Source organism: Schistocerca cancellata, chromosome 12 (genome assembly GCF_023864275.1).
Source record: "Schistocerca cancellata isolate TAMUIC-IGC-003103 chromosome 12, iqSchCanc2.1, whole genome shotgun sequence".
NCBI lineage: Eukaryota > Metazoa > Arthropoda > Insecta > Orthoptera > Acrididae > Schistocerca > Schistocerca cancellata.
Window position 1 is genome coordinate 128,685,201 of NC_064637.1, and position 22,434 is coordinate 128,707,634.

Consider the following 22,434-nt stretch of genomic DNA (forward strand, 5'->3'; position numbering starts at 1 on the left):
CACGCTCCATGAGTAGAGGCTGTCTAGACAACGCTGAAGGCAGCGCTCCAGGAGGCATGTTCTCTGGGCACTGCAGTAGATCGCGAAGTCATCGACAAAGAGAGAGCCTGAGACATTAGGTGGAATGCAATCCATAATGGGATTGATCGCGATGGCAAAAAGGGCTACGCTCAAGACGGAGCCCTGGAGGAAGACGTCGGACAATACGGAGCCCACACGTACCCTAAACTTTCGATCCGTTAAAAAGGAATCAATAAAAAGGGGCAGGCGACCGCGTAGGCCCCACCTGTGCATAGTGCGGAGGATACCTCCTCTCCAACAGGTGTCATAAGCCTTCTCCAAGTCGAAGAACACGGCTACCGTTTGGCGCCTTCGCAAAAAGTTGTTCATGATGAATGTCGACAAGGTCACGAGGTGGTCAACAGCGGAGCGGCGGCGACGAAAGCCGCATTGGACATTAGTAAGTAGCCGTCGAGATTCAAGAATCCAGACTAACCGAGCATTAACCATGCGCTCCATCACCTTACAGACACAGCTTGTAAGAGAAATGGGGCGGTAACTAGAAGGAAGGTGTCTATCCTTCCCGGGTTTGGGTATAGGAACAACAACGGCGTCACGCCAACGCATGGGGACCTGACCTTCGGTCCAGACGCGATTGTAGGTACGGAGAAGGAAGCTTTTGCCCGCCGGAGAAAGGTGTGCCAGCATCTGAACGTGAATGGCATCCGGCCCCGGAGCAGAGGACTGGGACAGTGCAAGCGCACGTTCGAGTTCCCGCATAGTAAAGGGGGCATTATAGGTTTCCAGATTCAGCGAGTGGAAGGAAGGTCGCCGAGCCTCTTCTGCCTCTTTCCTGGGAAGGAAGGCAGGATGGTAATGGGCGGAGCTTGAAACCTCCTCGAAAAAGCGGCCAAAGGCGTTGGCGACAGCCACCGGATCAACAAGGACCGCATTACCTGAGGTCAGGCCAGGTACCGAGGAGTGGGCCTTAATACCCGACAGCCGGCGCAGGCTACCCCAAACGACGGAAGATGGAGTAAAACTGTTAAAGGAGCCGGTGAAAGAGGCCCAACAAGCTTTTTTGCTGTCTTTGATGACTCTACGGCATTGCGCTCGGAGTCGTTTGTATTCAATACAATTCGCCAACGTAGGATGGCGGCGAAAGGTGCGTAAAGCACGTCGTCGAGCACGGATAGCGTCCCTACAAGCCACGTTCCACCAGGGGACGGAAACGCGACGTGAAGAAGTAGTACGAGGAATGGAACGTTCGGCAGCATGGATGATAACAGCCGTGAGGTATTCGACCTGACTGTCACAACTGGGAAAATCGTGGTCCGGAAAGGTCGCCAGGGATGAGTAAAGTCCCCAGTCAGCTTTCAGTATGTTCCAGCTCGTAGGACGTGGGGATGGGGTGTGGTGCAGGAGACGAACGACACAGGGGAAGTGGTCGCTCGAATAGGTGTCAGAAAGGACATACCACTCGAACCGACGGGCAAGAGTGGTAGAACATATCGAGAGGTCCAAGTGGGAGAAGGTATGAGTGGAGTCCGAGAGGAAAGTCGGGGTGCCGGTATTGAGGCAGACAAGATTGAGATGGTTGAAGACATCTGCCAAGAGTGAGCCTCTTGGACAGGATGCAGGAGAGCCCCAAAGGGGATGATGGGCATTGAAGTCGCCAAACAATAAAAACGGCGGGGGAAGCTGAACGATCAGGTGCATCATGTCAGCCCGACTAACGGCAGACGACGGTGGAGTGTAGATGGTACAAACTGAAAAAGTAAAAGCAGAAAGAGTAATGCGGACAGCTATTGCTTGGAGTGGGGTGGTCAATGGGATGGGATGGTAATAGACGTCGTCCCGAATGAGCAACATGACCCCACCATGAGCTGGGACACCGTCCACAGGGGTAAGGTCATACCGCTCCGAGGTATAGTGGGTAAAGGCAATACGGTCAGTCGGGCGCAACTTGGTTTCCTGGAGTCCAAGGACGAGCGGACAGTGCAGGCGGAGGAGCAGTTGTAATTCCTCCCGATGAGATCGAATACCTCTTATGTTCCAATGAAACAACGCCATCGCTAGTCAAAAAGTTGGGGGAACGAGACGGGGGAAGAGCTGGTCACCTCGACGGCCGCGGCGGGCCAGGTTGCGAGGGAACAACGCTACAACCGACGGGAGGCGGATCCGGTTCCATCGACTGGTCGCCAGCTGCGGCCGCTGTCCCTGGTTGTGTAGGAGGGGCAGCATCATTTGCCGACGAAAGGCCAGCTGAGCGCCTGGCAGCAGAGCGTCCCGGCGAAACTGAGGACGGCCGGGAGCGGCGACTCACGGATGGAGCGTCAGTCGAAACGCGCCGGGGTGGAGAGGGGGATAGAGACTTCTTCTTGGAGGCCTTCTTGGAAGGCCGAGGAGGCACAGGGATGGTGGGCTGGACCCGAAGAAGGTCCTCACGCGCGGGGTCCGTTTTGGAACGCCTGAACTCGGAAGCCGGGGTCCGGAACGTGTCCCCGATGGACGCCTGAGAAGAGGATCGCTTCTCAGGTGGCGTGTGGGGAGAAGGAGGAGGAAGGCTGGCCCCTGGGGCAGAGGGGGTGGGGGCCACGGGGGAGGAGGATTTGGAAGGGAGGGATTTGGGAGGCGGAGGCAGAGCCCCCTGATGGGCGGAGGAGGTGGAGGGGGGACAGGAGAGGGGTGAGGATACTGCGGAAGGAGTGGACACAACTGAGGCAAATGAAGTGGTCAATGGCACGGGATGGAGGCGGTCGTACTTCTTCCTGGCCTCAGAATAAGACAGCCGATCCAAAGTTTTGATTTCTTGTATCTTCTTCTCCTTCTGATATGCGGGGCAGTCTGAGGATCTAGGCGAGTGGACGCCAGGACAATTAACGCACCGAGGTGGTGGGGTGCATGTATGTTCCTCACGAAGAGGACGGCCACAATCGCCACAGAGGGGCTCAGCCTCACACCTTGACGACATGTGCCCAAAGCGCAAACACCTAAAACAGCGCATAGGAGGCGGAACGTAGGGTCGCACGTCACACCGGTAGCACATTACCTTTACCTTCTCCGGGAGAACGTCCCCCTCGAAGGCGAGGATAAAGGCCCCAGTGTCGATGCGACGGTCTTTGGGGCCGCGCTGGACTCGCCGGACGAAATGCACGCCTCGGCGCTCCAGGTTGGCCCTGAGCTCCTCATCAGATTGTAGCAGGAGGTCACGATGAAAAATAACCCCCTGCGTCCTATTGAGTGCCAGATGTGGGACAATGGAGACTGGAATGTCGCCTAGGCGGTCGCACGCCTGGAGCGCCGCCGACTGTGTGGCGGACGTGGTCTTGATAAGTACGGACCCTGAACGCATCTTGCTGAGAGCCTCGATTTCCCCGAAGATGTCCTCAATGTGCTGAACAAAGAACATGGGCTTGGAGGTGGCGAATGTCCCCCCATCGGTTCGAGAACAGACCAAATAGCGGGGGAAGTACTTCGCTCCAAGCCGGCGGGCCTGTCCCTCCTCCCATGGAGTGGCCAAGGGGGAAGGGGCAGGAGAACCAGAACCAGAAACGGTACTTTTTCTTTTAAAAGACTCGGCCGCAGAGCGACCCGATACGTGGTGACGTTTCATCTGCGAAACGTCCGCCCCGATACCACCCACTCCGACCAGGGGCTCTCCCCACGGGCGCCACCCAGCCGCAGCAAGGGCCACCTGGCAGGATGACCATTGCCGGGAGTCCTGATGCCCCAAGGAGACGGGCATCTACTCCTTGGCCGACGTGGGGAGGGTGCAGCTCAGGTATCGGCAGTACGATCCCTGTGTTGTCAGGGGGCTACAACCTAGAGGGTACATGACGACCCCACCACAACGGGCTGGCTACCGTGCTGGATTTCTGGTGCCATGGAAAGTCCATCATGATCTATGGTGCAGATGGAGACGCACTATGGGCGTAACTGGGACAACCCAAAAGGCGTTTAGGCCCAATTTGAGTAATAGTGGGTATGGTTACAACGCCAGTGCAATGCTGAGTGCCAAGGTATGAGTGCACTTAGGACCAGTGGTACACCACGTAAGGTGTCCTTCCCCAAAAGGCTCGTACTTCTGTAGAAATTTAGAAAAATGGAGGTCAAACCCCAAGGGGGACCATCACATGGAAGGCCGAAACGGTTGAAACTCCTTTTAGTCGCCTCGTACGACAGGCAGGAATACCTCGGGCCTATTCTTACCCCGGACCCGCAGGGGGGAATGGTATCTGCAGTTAACTAATGTAAATAAAAAAAGTAGACAGTACCGGTACGTACACTACTGGCCAGTAAAATTGCTACACCTAGAAGAAATGCAGATGATAAACGGGTATTCATTGGACAAATATATTATACTAGAACTAACATGTGAGTACATTTTCACCAATTTGGGTACATAGATCCTGAGAAATCAGTACCCAGAACAATCAACTCTGGTCGTAATAACGGCCTTGGTACGCCCGGGCATTGAATCAAACAGAGCTTGGATAGCTTCGATGGCATGTACAGGTACAGGTCCCCAGGCAGCTTCAACACGACGCCACTGTTCATCAAAAGTAGTGAGTGGCGTATTATGACGAGCCAGTTGCTCGGCCACCATTCACCAGACGTTTTCAATTGGTGAGAGATCTGAAGAATGTGCTGGCCAGGGCAGCAGTCGAATATTTTCTGTATCCAGAAAGGCCCGTACAGGACGAGCAGCATGCGGTCGTGCATTATCCTGCTGAAATGTAGGGTTTCGCAGGGATCGAATGAAGGGTAGAGTCACGGGTCGTAACACATCTGAAATGTAACGTCCACTGTTCAAAGTGCCGTCAATGCGAACAAGAGGTGACCGAGACGTGTAACCAATGGCACCCCACACCATCACGCCGTGTGATACACCAGTATGGCAATGACGAATACACGCTTCCAATGTGCGTTCATCGCGATGTCTCCAAACACGGACGCGACCATCATGATGCTGTAAACAGAACCTGATGTCTTGCAAACATCCCCATATGTTGACTCAGGGATCGAGACGTGGCTGCACGATCCCTTACAGCCATGCGGATAAGATGCCTGTCATCTCGACTGCTAGTGAGACGAGGCCGTTGGGATCCAGCACGGCGTTCCGTATTACCCTCCTGAACCCACCGATTTCATATTCTACTAACAGTCACTGGATCTCGACCAACGCGAGCAGCAATGTCGCTGTACGATAAACCGCAGTCGCGATAGGCTAGAATCCGACCTTTATCAAAGTCGGAAACGTGATGGTACGCATTTCCCCTCCTTACACGAGGCATCACAACAACGTTTCACCAGGCAATGCTGGTCAGCTGCTGTTTGTGTATGAGAAATCGGTTGGAAACTTTCCTCGTGTCAGCACGTTGTAGGTGTCGCCAACCTTGTGTGAATGCTCTGAAAAGCTAATCATTTGCATATCACTGCACCTTCTTCCTGTCGGTTAAATTTCGCGTCTGTAGCACGTCATCTTCATGGTGTAGCAATTTTAATGGCCAGAAGTGTAATATTATTACTATTACCTCTGTAAGTTGGCTTCTTGGACACCCGGTTCCCTGGCTTAAATTGTTCAGTGGAGCATCTTCTATCTCGAGTTAAATGTTTGCACGCTCTTACGGAGGCACCCCACATGAAGAAGCACCGCCCACAAACAGCTGCAGTAGTAGTCAGATCTTGATAAAATTAAGAGATTTGCGAAAACTGGCTACTCACGTTAGATTTTCAGAAAAGAAAAATTTACGAACGTCACAAAACTAAAATAAAAAGTACTATCGCAACGAGCCACAGTTGGAATCGGCCAATTCATACAAATGGTTCAAATGGCTCTGAGCACTATGAGACTCAACATCTTAGGTCACAAGTCCTCTAGAACTTAGAACTACTTAAAGCTAACTAACCTAAGGACATCACACACACCCATGCCCGAGGCAGGATGCGAACCTGCGACCGTAGCAGTCCCGCGGTTCCGGACTGCAGCGCCAGAACCGCACGGCCACCGCGGCCGGCAATTCATACAAATACCTAGGTTTATCACTTTGTGCGGATATGGAATGCAAAGATAGCATAGACTGAGTCGTAGGTAAAGCAGGTGGTAGGCTGTGATTCACTGATAGAATACTGCGGAAGTGCAATCAGTCTGGAAGGGAGACTGCTTACAAAAGTTTCGCGTGACGCATCCTAGGATATTGCTCAAGTGTGTGGAATCCGTACCTAACAGGACTAACAGGGGTTATTGGACGTACACAGAGAATGGCAGCCACGAATGGTCACAGGTTTGTTTGACCAGTGGGAGAGTGTCACAGGGATGCTGAAAACGCTGAATACTGTACTACTACTGCTGCTGCCGGCCGGTTGTGGCCAAGCGGTTCTAGGCGCTTCGGTCTGGAACCGCGCGACCGCTACGGTCGCAGGTTCGAATCCTGCCTCGGGCATGGATGTATGTGATTTCCTTAGTTAGGTTTAAGTAGTTCTAAGTTCTAGGGGACTGATGACCTTAGATGTGAAGTCCCATAGAGCCATTTTTATACTACTGCTACTGCTGTAGGGGCTAATCAGAGAGCGTACAGAGCCGACTAAGTAGCCATTCTCCCACCGCTCCACATGCGGTTTGCAGGGCACAGATGTTAACGTATTGGGTTGGTGGATACGTTCGTAGCGTTTTTCCATTGGTTTAATATAAACACAGCGGAGACTTTAGTCATCAATAACATATTCTCCTTCACTATTCAGAACTGGCTGCCAACGCTGGGGAAGCTTTTACATTCCGTGACTGTAGAAATCGCGTGACTTTGAGGCGAAGACCTCGTCGAGCCATCTACGGAGCGCATTTTCATCCGGAAAGGAAGTTATTTGAAGGTAGTTCGATAGCGAGCGGAAAAGGTGAAAATGTGAGGGCGCAAGATCAGGTGAATAGAGGGGTTCAGGAATGACTTCCCAACCTAACACCTGCATAGTCTTTCTTGTCAGTCTAGCAGAACGAAAGCGGCCGTTACCGTCGAGTAGAATCACTTCACGCAGTCTTCTTCGTCGTTGCTCTTGAACTGCGTGTGCAAGACGTCTCAGTTGTTGACAATAATAATAATAATAAAAAAAAAAAAAAAAAAAAAAAAGGCTCTCAGCACTATGGGACTTATCATCTATGGTCATCAGTCCCCTAGAACTTAGAACTACGTAAACCTATCTAACCTAAGGACATCACACAACACCCAGTCATCACGAGGCAGAGAAAATCCCTGACCCCGCCGGGAATCGAAACCGGGCGCGGGAAGCGAGAACGCTACCGCACGGTCACGAGCTGCGGACAACAATGAATGTCAGCAGTAATGGTTACATCTCGGGGAACCAGTTCGTAGTACACCACACCATCGCCGTTTGACCAGATCCATGACGTTATCTTTTGTGGATGCGCGCAGGTCTCCGTAAGGAGAGCTGCTGCTTTGCTTCGGCTCGGCCACTCGTTTCTTTTCCATATGTTATCATAAAGACATCGTTTCTCGTCACCAGTAACGATACAGGATACGAATGGTGGGTGTTGTCCACAAGCCAATTGATGACGAACAAGCAGAGATGCACATATGGCTACCTGCTGATTTTTGTGATTTTGGCTTACAACATGCGGTACTTATACACCAGATTTTTGAACCTACCCCACTGTATGCAAATTTCGATGGTGGAATGATCGAAGTTCGCCACATTGGCCACTTCTCGAGTACACTGTCTTAAATCATTCTCGATCAGTCAGTTTATCTTCTTCACACTCCGAAGGTCTTCCTGAACGTAGAGTCACTAATGTCAAGCCGGCCAGAGTGGCCGAGCGGTTCTAGGCGCTACAGTCTGGAACCGCGCGACCGCTACGGTCGCAGGTTCGAATCCTGCCTCGGGCATGGATGTGTGTGATGTCCTTAGGTTTAAGTAGTTCTAAGTTCTAGGGGATTGATAACCTTGGAAGTTAAGTCCCATAGTGCTCAGAGCCATTTGAACCATTTCAACTAATGTCAAAACGATCCCCCTTAAAACGAGGAAACCATTTTCTTGCGGTGCTCTGTCCGATGGCATTAACCCCATACACGACGCAAATGTTTCTGGCTGTCTCAGGTGCTCCCACCCGTCTACTGAAAAACAGAAGAACATGTCAGAAATGTTCCGGTTTCTCGACTTGGCACTCATTTCCTAGCGCCCAGAGCTCCATTCACTATCTCCGAACGACAAAATGACAACACAGAGGGGTCCAGAAAAATGTAGACACTCTTTGATACCGTTTTATTAATGGCACAAAATGACATACCGTTACAATTCTTTCACGGGTGGAAGATAATTTTGTGTGTTCAAAGTGACCCCATTAGCAGCCAAACAATTTCGATGCCGCTTAACTGTAAGCGAACTAAGACTGTCAGTGTTGCTGGTGTGATAACCGCAAAGACACTCTTTCACTGTAGCTCGCTCCTGCTGGTAAACATTTTTTAAGGTCCCCTATAGGTAGAAGTCAAGAGGCGTAACGTCTGGAGACCGTGGTGGGTACTCAACAGCTCCTGTTCGACCTGTCCATCGTCCAGGTATATTCTGATCCCAGAAGGATCTGACATCTCTGTGGTAGTGAGGCGGAGCGACATCATGTTATAGGAAAAATCATTTCCAAATACCTCTCGGGTGGCAGGTAAAATCAGTGTTTGCAGTATATGAAGATACATCTCACCAGTTAGTGTACCTTTAAGGGAGAATGGGGCAATCACACCACGCGATGACAGAGCACATCACATATTAACACCTGGTAGATTGATACGTTCGCAGTCGTGAACGTGAGAATTTTCAGGAGCCCAGTACCCGCAATTGTGGCGGTTTACAGTACCGTTCAGTTCGAATCGCACGTCGTCAGATCATATGATCATCCGTGCAGACCGTCATCCTGGCGAAGCAGGATTTCAAACCACTAGCGATACTTCATCCTTGGACGCGGGTCGTCCTCGTTCATAGCCTGCAGCGATCTTGGAATGTTCACTTTTCCACTTTGCAGCGTTCAGAATTCGTGGTGCACTTGATAGGCTTATCCCGCTTTCACTTGCACCCTGCTTCACAGATTGGAGACGTGCCCTAGCAAAAACTTGCAACACGGTAGCGCTGGAAGGCAGACTCGTTGACGTTTTTGGTCGCCGGACCTATCCTTATACGAGTGTTGGAACTTTAATAACAGTGGCAACTATTTATTTACGGCTCGTACAAAATAGGTTTTAAAGTTTTACTGACCTTCAGACTAGTCACCAGCATTGTGTATAACCCGTTGCCAGCGATGTGGAAGTCGTAGGATGCTCCTAGCAGTGCCAGTTGTGTTGACAGTTCGAGCGGCGCGGTCTATTGCCCGACGAATTTGTAGCAGTTCTGAAGCGAATGCCGTGAAGTGTTTCCTTCAGTTTAGAAATGGAGTTGAACTCACGAGGGCTTAAGTCAGGGGAGTGCAGTAGGTGGTACAGCACTTAGCAGCCCCATCAGTCAAACAAATCACTAACAGCTTGCACTGTACGTGCTTGAGCATTGTCCTGCAAAATGATGGACAGGCCCTGCAGAAAGTATCAGCACTTCTGTCTCTGTGCTGTTCATTTTTGGAACACAACCTAAGACCAGCTTAGAGACAGAAGTGATGACACTCTGCAGGACCTGACCATCATTTTCCAGGACAATGCTCAAGCACGTTCAGTTACTGATTTGTTTGACTGATGGGGCTACGAAAGTGCTACTGCACTCCCCTGACTTAAGCCCTCGTAAGTTCAAGTCGATTTCTAAACCGAAGGAAACACTTCACGGCATTCGTTTCAGAACTGCTACAAATTCGTCGGGCGATAGGCCGCGTGCAGTCCGGAACCGCGGGACTGCTACGGTCGCAGGTTCGAATCCTGCCCCGGGCATGGATGTGTGTGATGTCCTTAGGTTAGTTAGGTTTAAGTAGTTCTAAGTCTAGGGGACTGACGACAGAAGATGTTAAGTCCCATAGTGCTCGGAGCCATTTTTTTGACAGAACTGTCAACACAACTGGCACAGCTAAGAGTATCCTACGACGTGCACGTCGCTGGCAACGGGTTGTACACAATGCTGGTGGCTACTTTGAAGGTCAGTAAAACTTTGAAACACGTATTTATTTTGTAAGAGCTGTAAATACCGGGTGATCAAAAAGTCAGTATTAAATTTGAAAACTTAATAAATCACGGAATAATGTAGATAGAGAGGTAAAAATTGACACACATGCTTGAAATGACATGGGGTTTTATTAGAGCAAAAAAAGTATTGCTAGACGCGTGAAAGATCTCTTGCGCGCGTCGTTTGGTGATGATCGTGTGCTCAGCCGCCACTTTCGTCATGCTTGGCCTCCCAGGTCCCCAGACCTCAGTCCGTGCGATTATTGGCTTTGGGGTTACCTGAAGTCGCAAGTGTGTCGTGATCGATCGACATCTGTAGGGATGCTGAAAGACAACATCCGACGCCAATGCCTCACCATAACTCCGGACATGCTTTACAGTGCTGTTCACAACATTATTCCTCGACTACAGCTATTGTTGAGAAATGATGGTGGACATATTGAGCATTTCCTGTAAAGATCATCATCTTTGCTTTGTCTTACTTTGTTATGCTATTTATTGCTATTCTGATCAGATGAAGCGCCATCTGTCGGACATTTTTTGAACGTATGTATTTTTTTTGGTTCTAATAAAACCCCATGTCATTCCAAGCATGTGTGTCAATTTGTACCTCTCTATCTACATTATTCCGTGATTTATTCAGTTTTCAAATTTGTAGTGACTTAAATAAATAGTTGCCAAGTACAAGTTCCAACCCTCGTACACATCCTGAGCAGTACCGTCTGCTTCAAGTTTGTCCCGAATACGATAAACTGTTTGTTGGTGGCAGAGTTCCGTACACGTTACGCCATTGCCGTTCTGCCTCCATCATGTTTTCGTACTTGCCGTATCATTTCTGTGCGGCCTTGCATTGGTCAAACGACTATCTTACTTCATTCATTGCTACATTGTGATCTGCTGGAAAACGCGCGCGCCAAGGGGTGTTGAGAAATCAGTGCAGTACGCTACCGCGCAAAGTTGCAACGATATGTCGTTTTATTTCAAAGATATTAACTAACAAAGAGTGTCTACATTTATCTGGACCCCTCTGTATGTAAACTCAAACAGCAACTGTCAACCACAATAATACAAAAACGACAAGTGATAAACCCGTAGCAATTGGAGTAGCAACACACAAAACGAAAATGCTACAAACTTTAGGACCAACGTGGTAAATGCGAGTCCGACTGCCTCCATTCAGCTCGCGCTGGGGAGTCCTTGGTCTGACCTCTACTTACGGAACAGCTTCTTCCGGCAAGCACAGCGCGCAGCCAGCTATTCGGGTACGGCACGTGACGTCACGCCTGACACACGCGCGCCAATGGGTGCAGGGGACAGGTGGCAACAGGGGGTGAAGTTAGTCGCGATATGCTGGCCAGAACTCAGGCATTCGCCGCTCAGCAGGTGGCGTTGCTAGGAGACAGCGCGGGGCGTGGCGGGCTGGCGCTCTACGTACCCTCATCCGGCCGTGCTCGTCCTTCACCTTCACCATGGCGCCGGCTGCTCGCGCACTAGAGACACGCACACGCACACTACACGCACGCAACACGCCACACGCTCCTCTCGCGCAGACTGCCGCCGCCGCTCGCCTATCAGCACGCCTCGGCAGTTGTTCTCTCCCCCTCTCCCTCACGCTCCCAGCGTCAGAGATACCGGACCGCCGACTGTGACGTTCGACTTGAGGTCGATCTATCGATACACGGCGACGTCGACTACTATGCGACTTCCGTCAGCCGAACACTGGCGGCATCCGGCCATTAAGGCTACTGTCCACTACATGGAGGTAAAATTAAGAGGAGTTGTCATGGCGTCACAAACTTGAAGCCGACCCAAGTGAAGATCCGCCATGTTAGCTACCCCAAAACATTCGCTTCTGGTTTGATTCCGTGTAGTCGTGAAATATATTGATAAAAAAAATGCCTGCTTGCGTCGCTTATGGGTGTACTAATCTTTCTGATTGTAGTCTAAAGTTTAAACAAATCATATTTCATTCGTAAGTGGACTTATTTAAGCGCTATTTTCGTATATACACTTGAAATAGAAGAGAACAGAAGCTTTCGAAAGAAGAATGCTGAAGATTAGACGGGTAGATCACATAACTAATGAGGAGGTATTGAATAGAAGAGGAGTTTGTGGCACAACTTGACTAAGAGGAGGGATCGGTTGGTAGGACATATTCTAAGGCATCAGGGGTCACAAATTTAGTATTGGAAGGCAGCGTGGAGGGTAAAAATCGTAGAGACCAAGAGATGAGTACACTAAGCAGATTCAGAGGGAGGTAGGCTGCAGTAGGTACTGTGAGATGAATAAGCTTGCGCAGGATAGAGTAGCATGGAGAGCTGCATCAAACCAGCCTCAGGACTGAAGACCACAACAACAACATACTTGAAATTCTGATGCACTGTAAAGTTATACAGTATGGTTTTATTTCTGTGATTCGACTTCAGATTTCCTATCAATCCAACACGAAGAGCTCTCTGGAGGTGAGCAATACACTTGGTTTTCAGTGTTTGGTTATTCCGAAGTAACTGAAAAGTCCTGGCAAGAAATATCCTGGAAAAGGGGACTAAAGTTTTAAAATGCGATAATTTAATATAAAAGTAATGTAACTACATGTAGTTAATTAAATCTTCAGTAAAATGTGTGGAACACCTGTTACAGTGGTTAAATTATAAGTACTTAAATGGTTGCATATTTGTTAAAGCAATGTTCCCTATCTAAGTCCAGGCTAATTCACTTTGTTGTCGTGTTACCCTGTAAATTGCTGTTATTTGCCACACTGAATGTCACTTGGGAGGTACAATTTACGAACAAAGCAGATGTGTGAACTACAATGGGCCTGACAATCTTAAATTTCGTTCTTTTCCTTCGTAATTTAACGAATCTTTCATTTTGTGTCATGACAGCTGGCTTGTTTATATCAGCGTTGCATACTTCTATGGGACACCAAAGGAAATAAGGTAAGTTTATTGCAAACTTGAACATTTAAAATTTGCATTTGACTTGAAAATGCAACGAATACAAATCGGTGCCTCTAAACTATCAATCATTGCTTTTGGAGTTCTGGCTTTATCAACCATCGACACAAACACAATGAAAGTGAATAGAAATGGAAAGAACGCTTTTCATAGCACATACTTCTCTTCTCGGTTATTAGAAATGTATAAACAAAAAGGAATTACAGTACTTAGGCCAGAAGCGTCATATTTTCGTGTCGTAATGCTGTATCGAATACGCATTTAAGACCAGAAAAACGTTTGAAGTTGCATTCTTTATGCTGTGTTGTTCACTAAAACAGAGTAACATTTACTATACAACATAAATATCGCGTGCACAAGACAGAAATAACGAACAAGAATCAATTGTAAACACTCGTCTGCTAATGTTTTGGGGGATCCAAGATGGCGGCAGGCCGCGCCCATTGGCTTCAAAACAACTTACAGCGTAAGTCTGTAGCGCCATCTCCCCTTATTCTACCTCCATGGTCCACTACTGTCCAGCTTAACAAATACTGCGACAAAAACTGAACGTAAATCCCGGTCCAGGATAAGGGTCGTCTTCTATGTGATACTCATCTGCATCAGCTTATATCTACATCATTCTCCGCAAGCGGAGGGTACTTTTGGTACCACTAACTCATGCCCCCTTCCCTGTTCCACTAGCTAACGGCGCGTGGACAGAACGACAGTCGGTAAGCCTCTATATTATTATCGCTAATTTCACCAGCTGCGACATAGCAGTGTATACGAACAGTGATCCAATTCTGTCAAATGCTTTTTATTCCAGTCTTTTATCACAATATCAATTCTTCTGACGACGACCGGTTTCAGCCCGTGATGACCATCCTCAGATCTTTTCTGCGCCATGTCCTAAAGTGATCAGGCCATAATGGCATCGTCAAAACATATAAATATAGTCGGCACAGCATTATCACACAGATCTAAAATAAGGTGTAGATACGGCTATCCTATGCTGTTATGGCCTGATCACTTCAGGAACATGGTGTAGGAAAGATCTGAGGATGGTCACCACGGACTGAAACCGGTCATCGTCAAAAGAATTGATATTGTGATAAAAGACTGGAATAAAAAAGCATCTCTAATTTATCGACCTTTTTCGTTGTGGTCATTTAGCTAGATGTGTGTGGGGGCGGGGGGGGGGGCGGAGGAGTAATATGATACGTCTCCGTGATCCACAACGCCTCTCGTGTAGCGTCTGCCACTCGAGTTTGTTGATGATGTTTGTAATGCTCTCGCGCCGCTCTTCGTTGGATCTTCTGTACCTCTTCTACAGGGTTATTACAAATGATTGAAGCGATTTCACAGCTCTACAATAACTTTATTATTTGAGATATTTTCACAATGCCTTGCACACACATACAAAAACTCAAAAAGTTTTTTTTAGGCATTCACAAATGTTCGATACGTGCCCCTTTAGTGATTCGGTAGACATCAAGCCGATAATCAAGTTCCTCCCACACTCGGCGCAGCATGTCCCCATCAATGAGTTCGAAAGCATCGTTGATGCGAGCTCGCAGTTCTGGCACGTTTCTTGGTAGAGGAGGTTTAAACGCTGAATCTTTCACATAACCCCACAGAAAGAAATCGCATGGGTTAAGCCGGGAGAGCGTGGAGGCCATGACATGAATTGCTGATCATGATATCCACCACGACCGATCGATCGGTTTTCCAATCTCCTGTTTAAGAAATGCCGATCATCATGATGGAAGTGCGGTGGAGCACCATCCTGTTGAAAGATGAAGTCGGCGCTGTCGGTCTCCAGTTGTGGCATGAGCCAATTTTCCAGCATGTCCAGATACACGTGTCCTGTAACGTTTTTTTCGCAGAAGAAAAAGGGGCTGTAAACTTTAAACCGTGAGATTGCACAAAACGCGTTAACTTTTGGTGAATTGCGAACTTGCTGCACGAATGCGTGAGGATTCTCTACCGCCCAGATTCGCACATTGTGTCTGTTCACTTCAGCATTAAGAAAAAATTTTGCTTCATCACTGAAAACAAGTTTCGCACTGAACGCATCCTCTTCCATGAGCTGTTGCAACCGCACCGAAAATTCGGCTTGTAGCAATTGTAAACGGTAACGCTTCTGCTTTAGCCTTTTCCGTAAGATTTTCCAAACCGTCGGCTGTGGTACGTATAGCTCCCTGCTTGCTTTATTCGTCGACTTCCGCGGGCTACGCGTGAAACTTGCCCGCACGCGTTCAACCGTTTCTTCGCTCACTGCAGGCCGACCCGTTGATTTCCCCTTACAGAGGCATCCAGAAGCTTTGAACTGCGCATACCATCGCCGAATGGAGTTAGCAGTTGGTGGATCTTTGTTGAACTTCGTCCTGAAGTGTCGTTGCACTGTCATGACTGACTGATGTGAGTGCATTTCAAGTACGACATACGCTTTCTCGGCTCCTGTCGCTATTTTGTCTCACTGTGCTCTCGAGCGCTCTGGTGGCAGAAACCTGAAGTGCGGCTTCAGCCGAACAAAACTTTATGAGTTTTTCTACGTATCTGTAGTGTGTCGTGACCGTATGTCAATGAATGGAGCTACAGTGAATTTATGAAATCGCTTCAATCATTTGTAATAGCCCTGTACCTATGCTGCCTGGTAGGGACCCCAGATGATGGACAATACTCAAGAATCAGTCGAACAAGGGCCTTATAAGCCACTTCCTTCATGGATCAGTTATATTTCCCTAGGATTCTTCCTATGGATATCAGTATGGCATCTGCTTTTCCCAGTGTTTTTTTTTTTTTATGTCATCATTCCACTTAACGTCGCTCTGGATAGTTACTCCGAGATATTTTACGGGGGTTACCATTTATAACAACTTGTCATCAAGAGTGTACTTGTGCAGTGGTGAACGCCCTTTCCTATGTAGGTGCAATGTGTTACATTTATTGCCGTTCAGGGTCAAGCGCCAGGAGCTGCACCATTCATGAATCCTCTAAAGGTCAGTCTGCAAATCGATACTGTCTTCTGGCGTTGCTGTTTACTTATAGACAACCGCATTGTCCGCGAACAGACAAATTCTGTTAAATCATTTATACACACTGTAACACAGCAACGGTCTCCTCACGTTTCCTCGGTGTACCTTTACACTATCCATTTTGTTCCGTGAAGTACGACGCCTTGAGTTCTATCTGCAAGGAAGTCTTCAAAATGGTTCAAATGGCTGTGAACACTATGGGACTTAACATCTGTGGCCATCAGTCCCCTAGAACTTAGAACTACTTAAACCTAACTAACCTAAGGACATGACACACATCCATGCCCGAGGCAGGATTCGAACCTGCGACCGTAGCAGTCGCGGGGTTCCGGACTGAGCGCCTAGAACCGCTAGACCACCGCGGCCGGCAAGGAAGTCTTGAATCCAGTCACAAATCTGGTTATATACTCGGTAACCTCATTTTTTTTTCTAAACATATTAATGTGTGTTTCTATGCTGACGTGAGGGCTTCACAGTTTTCGTAATAGTACTTTAAGCTCGATGCTTGGATATCCATTTCCTAAAGCTCTACGACGCAATTCTTAAAAAAAAATCGCATTATTAAGTACATTTGTAGCTGCTTAGTTCAACCTCCGGTACCAGAGCGCGTAACTTGTAGAATCATTAAACCACCAATTCGACTCTGGTTAGTTTCGTTCTTTTTGTTTAGCTGCAAATCAAGGCAGCTTCCTCTGCAGGCAAATGTCAGGGGCGTATATGAAGAGTCTGATCAAACTTAAGAACGATTTTTGACGAATTCGTCTGACAACAACCAAAAAGGAATCTTGCGCTAACACGACCATCCACGCCCACAGCAGAATCCAGGAACACATCGTTACCCCGTCCACCCTAAGGCTCAAAACCCGACGCCGTCGGACTTTATCCTGTTTGGGCCACACTTTGGGAGGTGATTGCCAGTGTAATCCGGGCAGTGCAAGCACCGAACAAGAGCTTTCACATGCTCTTCCACAACCACGACGCAATGCCACGGAACATGGTGGAAACTGTGTACAAAAATACTCTTAAGTCTGATCTTCACTGATGTCACCAAATTCTAACTCCAAAGTATAAATATGTTGTCTGAACAAAACCTGTAGGACATTATTTATTAAACGAGCCTCATAGATTTCGTCGTACTGGAACCTCAAAAACAGTGCAAGCATTAATTAAAAGTCTTCAACTTGAGACACTTATGTCTATAATATACAGGGCTAGTCAAAAAGAACATATTTCTAACATTTATCACTTCCAAACTACAAAAGATAGAAAAACAATTCCAACGTTCCTGGAAAGAGAGAAGTTCAAATTTTTATGCATTCAATGTGAGCACCGTGCGTTACACGGCAAGTATCAAAGCGGTGGCTTGTTCCCCGCCACACACGAAACAGTTGGTCTCTCGTTATCGATTACTTTTGAATACATTATGGAAGTGACAGTGATCAATGTGTTACAAATATTTACCATCAAAAACAGTCTTGATCACAATTTACAATGAGTAAGAACCACCTCCTGCTGGAGAATCACTTTAGTAATGATTCTCCGGCAGGAGGAGGTTCTTACTCATTGGTCTGAAGATGACCACAGTAGTGGTGGGAACCGGTCAGCGTAATAAATAAATTGTGATCAAGACTGCTTTTGAAAGTAAATATCTCGTTATCGAATTCACAGCTTCAACAATGCGACGTCGCAGACTTTCAAGAGTGTCAGGCATAAGGGTCTTTTACGTAACCCCACAGATAAAAGTCACAAGGTGTGAGGTCTGGAGACCTGAGACGCCATCGGCGATGAAGTTCATATTCTGCTCCTTCTCTTCCAATACAGCGTCCTGGAATAGTGTCATTCAGGTATCGCACGAGTCCAGTTGCTAGTCTGTGTGTCGAGGCGGGAGAGCCTCCGCTGTCCATTCGGCGTCTTCTCCTCGTGGTACGGCACGCGTACAGGGCCAAGTCCACTCCTCTTTCATTGGCGTCCAACACTTTTTCCCAGCCGGCACTGGCACCTCTCTTCCGCCACCGTCCGGCGGCAACAAAGCCGTTTGGCATCCGTGCAAAGGAGAGTCTCAGTACTCCTGGAGGGCATTAAGGTACTCCACCAGGGATGGAGTAGGGGATCTCCCTGGCGACTACAAAGGCCAAGATTACTTCTTGATCTGGCTGCTTACAGGAAGTATTGTACCCCGGACCACCTTTTTAAAATTAAACTTACTGAGATTTTAGAACGCCATTCCGATTTTATTACTGTGTACACGGATGGGTCTAAACAGGAAGATTTTATGGGCTGCTCTGCTGCGTTTCCCGATACTGTCCATCGGATAGGGTTCCCAGAGCAGTTCTCAGTTTACTATGCAGAACTGTTTGCCATTCTGCAAGCATTAGAGCATATGCGCCGACATCGTGGCACGAAATGCGTCATCTGCTCCGATTCCCAAAGTGCTCTACACGCTCTTGAACAGATGTACCCAGCAGATCGGATGGTGCAAGAGGTGCAGGACGCTCTCCTGCTCTTGCAACAGCAGGGTAAGGATATAATTTTCTGCTGGGTTCCAGGGCACATAGGGATTCCTGGAAATGAACTTGCAGATGCGGCTGCCAAGGAGGCTTGCTCCATCCCACCTACTGCTCGCTGTTCCGTCCCCCTGCAGCCCATTACGTGTTTCGTGACTCGGAAGGTCATGCGTTGGTGGGAGGCTCAGTGGCTGGATGTGAGGGATAATAAGTTGCGAGCGGTGAAGGATTCTGTCCGACCGTGGCTCACCTCCTTCCGACAACGACGCGCTGAGGAAGTAGCCCTTACACGGCTTCGAATAGGACATTGTCCTTTGACACATGGTTTTCCGTGAGGAGCCACCAACGTGTCAGACATGTGGGACACAGCTGTCGATACGACATATTTTAACTGAGTGTGTTTTATATGCGGGTTTGAGGGAAGATTTCAGTTTCCCACCATTCTCTCTTTTAACTAATAATGAGGCGAGTGTCGCTAGAGTTTTACGTTTTTGTGTGATGTCTGGCCTTCTTCCCAAAATATCGGGATTGAAGTCTTAATGTGCTGTCCAGTGGTTTGGTCACCCATTATTTGTAAGTGGTCACTCAGCCACCGTTAATTAATTTTACCTGTTTGTACTGCTATTTTATTTTTAGTTTTATCTCCCTGTTTTGATGTGCTGTGTCCAATCTTGCAATTTGAACAATACCCATTCTCTCACAATTCGGCTCTGAATTGAACTTTTGGGAACGGGCGCTGATAACCTCGTTGTTGTGCGCCCTAAAACACTAATAATCATCATCATCGGACATGCTTAGAGAAGTTCTCTACGTAAAATACCACTTTTTTAAACCCCCCTGTGCCTGATACTCTTTAAAGTCTGCGAAATCGCATTATTGAAGCTGTTAATTCGATAACGAGATACCAGCTGCTTCGTGTGTGGCAGGAAATGAGCCACCGTTTCGATATTTGTCGTGCTCACACTGGATGCAATGTTCCTTCTTGCTGAATGGCTCTTTATTTATAAGACAGGCGCGGAACTGAACCCGTTAGCGGCCAGGAGAACCGCGCATCACAGAAGTGCTGCAAACACTGATTTTGACGCACTAGTCGATTGCTCTCACCTGTCTGCAGGTAACGGCCTTGCCTTGTTGAATACACCGATTACCGTCACATCAGCGCAGTTAAGGGGCTCCGGAACGCCCTATACTTGCAATGTTAAAATAACGCTTATAAATTACATCTTTCCTCACAAAGTATTTGAGGTAGGAAGTTGAACTTTTTACAGATTATTTATTGGAATATGGGCTACAACTTAACACAGGGATTTTACAAAATTTTAGTTCAGTTATTAAAGATGATTTTTTTTTCAATTGTAATGAAAATTCACAACATTTTTTTTGCAATTTTTTATTTATATATTCAAAAATATGCAGTTTTTTGGAAAAAGGCTGTGTTAAATTATGCAGAAGGTACTGTGTAACATTTACTGAAAGTTTGAAACAAATATGTTTGGAAGATCCTTAGAAAACATGTATTTAGTATGAGAAAATAAAAGTTTTGGGAATCGAGCGACAAAGATTGGATTAACTTTTTAGTGCATTCCAGGTCCATAGGATGGATTATCTTCATCCTCTGCAAACTCCTCCTGTTCCTCCTCCTGTTTACTCTTGCTTGTATTTCTAGACTCTTTACAGCCCTGTCTGCAGCCCGAAGGCGTTCCTTGTCTAAAGCAAGCGTCGCTCGTACCATGTTAGAACCTATCTTCATTCCCATATTTCTAAATACCTTGCACCTTACAATGTTGCCATCATTGAAAGTCGCAACAGCAACTTTACTTTTACTCATTATTATACTTCAACAAAACAGAGACTCAAGAAACAGAATTAATTACGAATATTTTCGAGATAACGACAGAGTAAATAAACATGAAACAATCGACAATCACACCAGCGATATATGTTGAACCATCACAGGTTAGCCACAACACATACTTTATCTCACATCACTAAAATGTACCTGATGAACACGGACGTTAATAATAACACCACTTGACAGCAGTTTAACAGCGCCACAGTGGGTCACGCCCATGTAGAACACATTTAAAAAAAAATTTAAAAATAGTTGTAGTCTTCGGAATTGAATAAATTACATATCTATTAAAAGGTAATAGTCTGCAGATGCAGAAAACGCAAAAAAGTAAAAATTGAACTTTTCATGATTTTGAGCCTTTCCGGAGCCCCTTAAGCAACTTCGGGTGTGGCCGGTAGTGGAATGGGTAACCGCCTGAGAACTACACGCCATCTTGGCAGCTTATTCCGTTGCGATTGCTGATCACCAGAATTTGCGCCGATGTCCCGGGATGAATGCCAAACCTCTCCGCAGTGTCTGATGAAGTGAGGGCATGTGATTCTGTAGACGGTGATCTGCCCGTCGGATGAGGGTGTTGAGCTCGGCAAACGACTCGGTGCTATTCGCGAGGGGAGTGTGCCGCCACCGGGTTTTAACTCTCTCCCTCCTCTCATCAACAAACTTATTATTTGAGTCTTGTGTGTACTAGGTAATAAAAAGGATTGCCACACAATTACTCTGAAGCGCCAAAGAAGCTGGCATAGGCAGCGTATTTCAAATACCGCGGAATGTAAACAGGCAGAATACGGCGCTGCGGTCGGCAACACCTATGTGAGACAAGTAGCTGACACAGTTGTTAAATTGGTTTCTGCTGCTACAATGGCAAGTTATCAAGATTTAATTGAGTTTGAACGTGGTGTTGTAGTCTGCGCACGACCGCTGGGGCACAGCGATGAAGTGGGGATTTTCCTGTACGACCATTTCACAAGCATACCGTAAATATCAGGAATTCGGTAAAACATCAAATCTCCGACATCGCTGTGGCCGGGAACAGTTCCTGCAAGAACGGGACCAACGACGACTGAAGAGAATCGTTCCCACTGACAGAACTGCACCCCTTCCGCAATCTGCTGAAGATTTCAGTTCTGGGTCATCAACAAGTTTCTATAGCCGTGGTCCATGGAACTCTTCAATCCCTGACGTTTCGTCCAAGGCTACGTTGGACATCTTCGGAGGTGCTCCTGGTTGTGCTGAGTCTTGACGAGTCAGTCGGCAAGACAGCGCAACCAGGAGCACCTCCTAAGATGTCCAACGTAGCCTTGGACGAAACGTCAGGGATTGAAGAGTTCCATAGACCACGGCCATACAACCCGGAAGAATTCTCAGCAGTTGAAACATCCGGTTGTAAAAGCCTTCATTGTATCATAAACAAGTGTCAGCGTGCGAACCGTTCAACGAAACATCATCGATATAGGCTTTGAGGGCTGAAGGCCCCTTCGTGTGGCCTTGATGACTGCACCAAACATAGCGTTACGCCTCACCTGGGCCCGTCAACAGAGACTTTGATCACTGGAAACATGTTGCCTGGTCAGACGAGTCGCGTTTCAAATTCCGTCCGTGGACCCCGCATGTCAGCAGGGAACTCTGCAAGCTAGTGAAGGCTCTGTAATGGTGTGGGGTGTGTTGAGTTGGACTGATATGGGACCCCTGATACATCTAGATACGACTCTGACCGGTGACGCGTACGTAAGCATCATGTCTGATCACCTGCATCCAGTCATGTACATTGTGCATTACGACGGACTTCGGCAATTCCAGCAGAACAGTGGGACACCCCACACGTCCTGAATTGCTACATAGTGGCTCCAGGAACACTCTTCCGAGTTTGAACATGTCCGCTGGCCACCAAACTCCCCACAGATGAACATTATTAATCATATCTGGGATGGATCACAACGTGCTGTTCAAACGAGATGTCCTCCC

General features: G+C 47.7%; 1 protein-coding gene across 2 annotated transcripts in view; it reads right to left on the reverse strand.

Moving 5' to 3' along the window:
* The window catches only part of LOC126109884 (calcium-binding mitochondrial carrier protein Aralar1), a 702,128-nt gene that overhangs the window by 278,870 nt on the left and 400,824 nt on the right, over window positions 1-22,434 (reverse strand). Inside the window, exon 1 of one of the 2 annotated variants that reach the window (XM_049914969.1) lies at window positions 11,575-11,674. The exons of the other annotated variant lie outside the window; for it this stretch is intronic. Coding sequence (XP_049770926.1) covers window positions 11,575-11,610 — 36 coding nt within the window. The 5' untranslated portion in view covers window positions 11,611-11,674. Of the gene's footprint in view, window positions 1-11,574; window positions 11,675-22,434 lie in introns of those variants that run through there. 2 annotated transcript variants of the gene reach the window in all.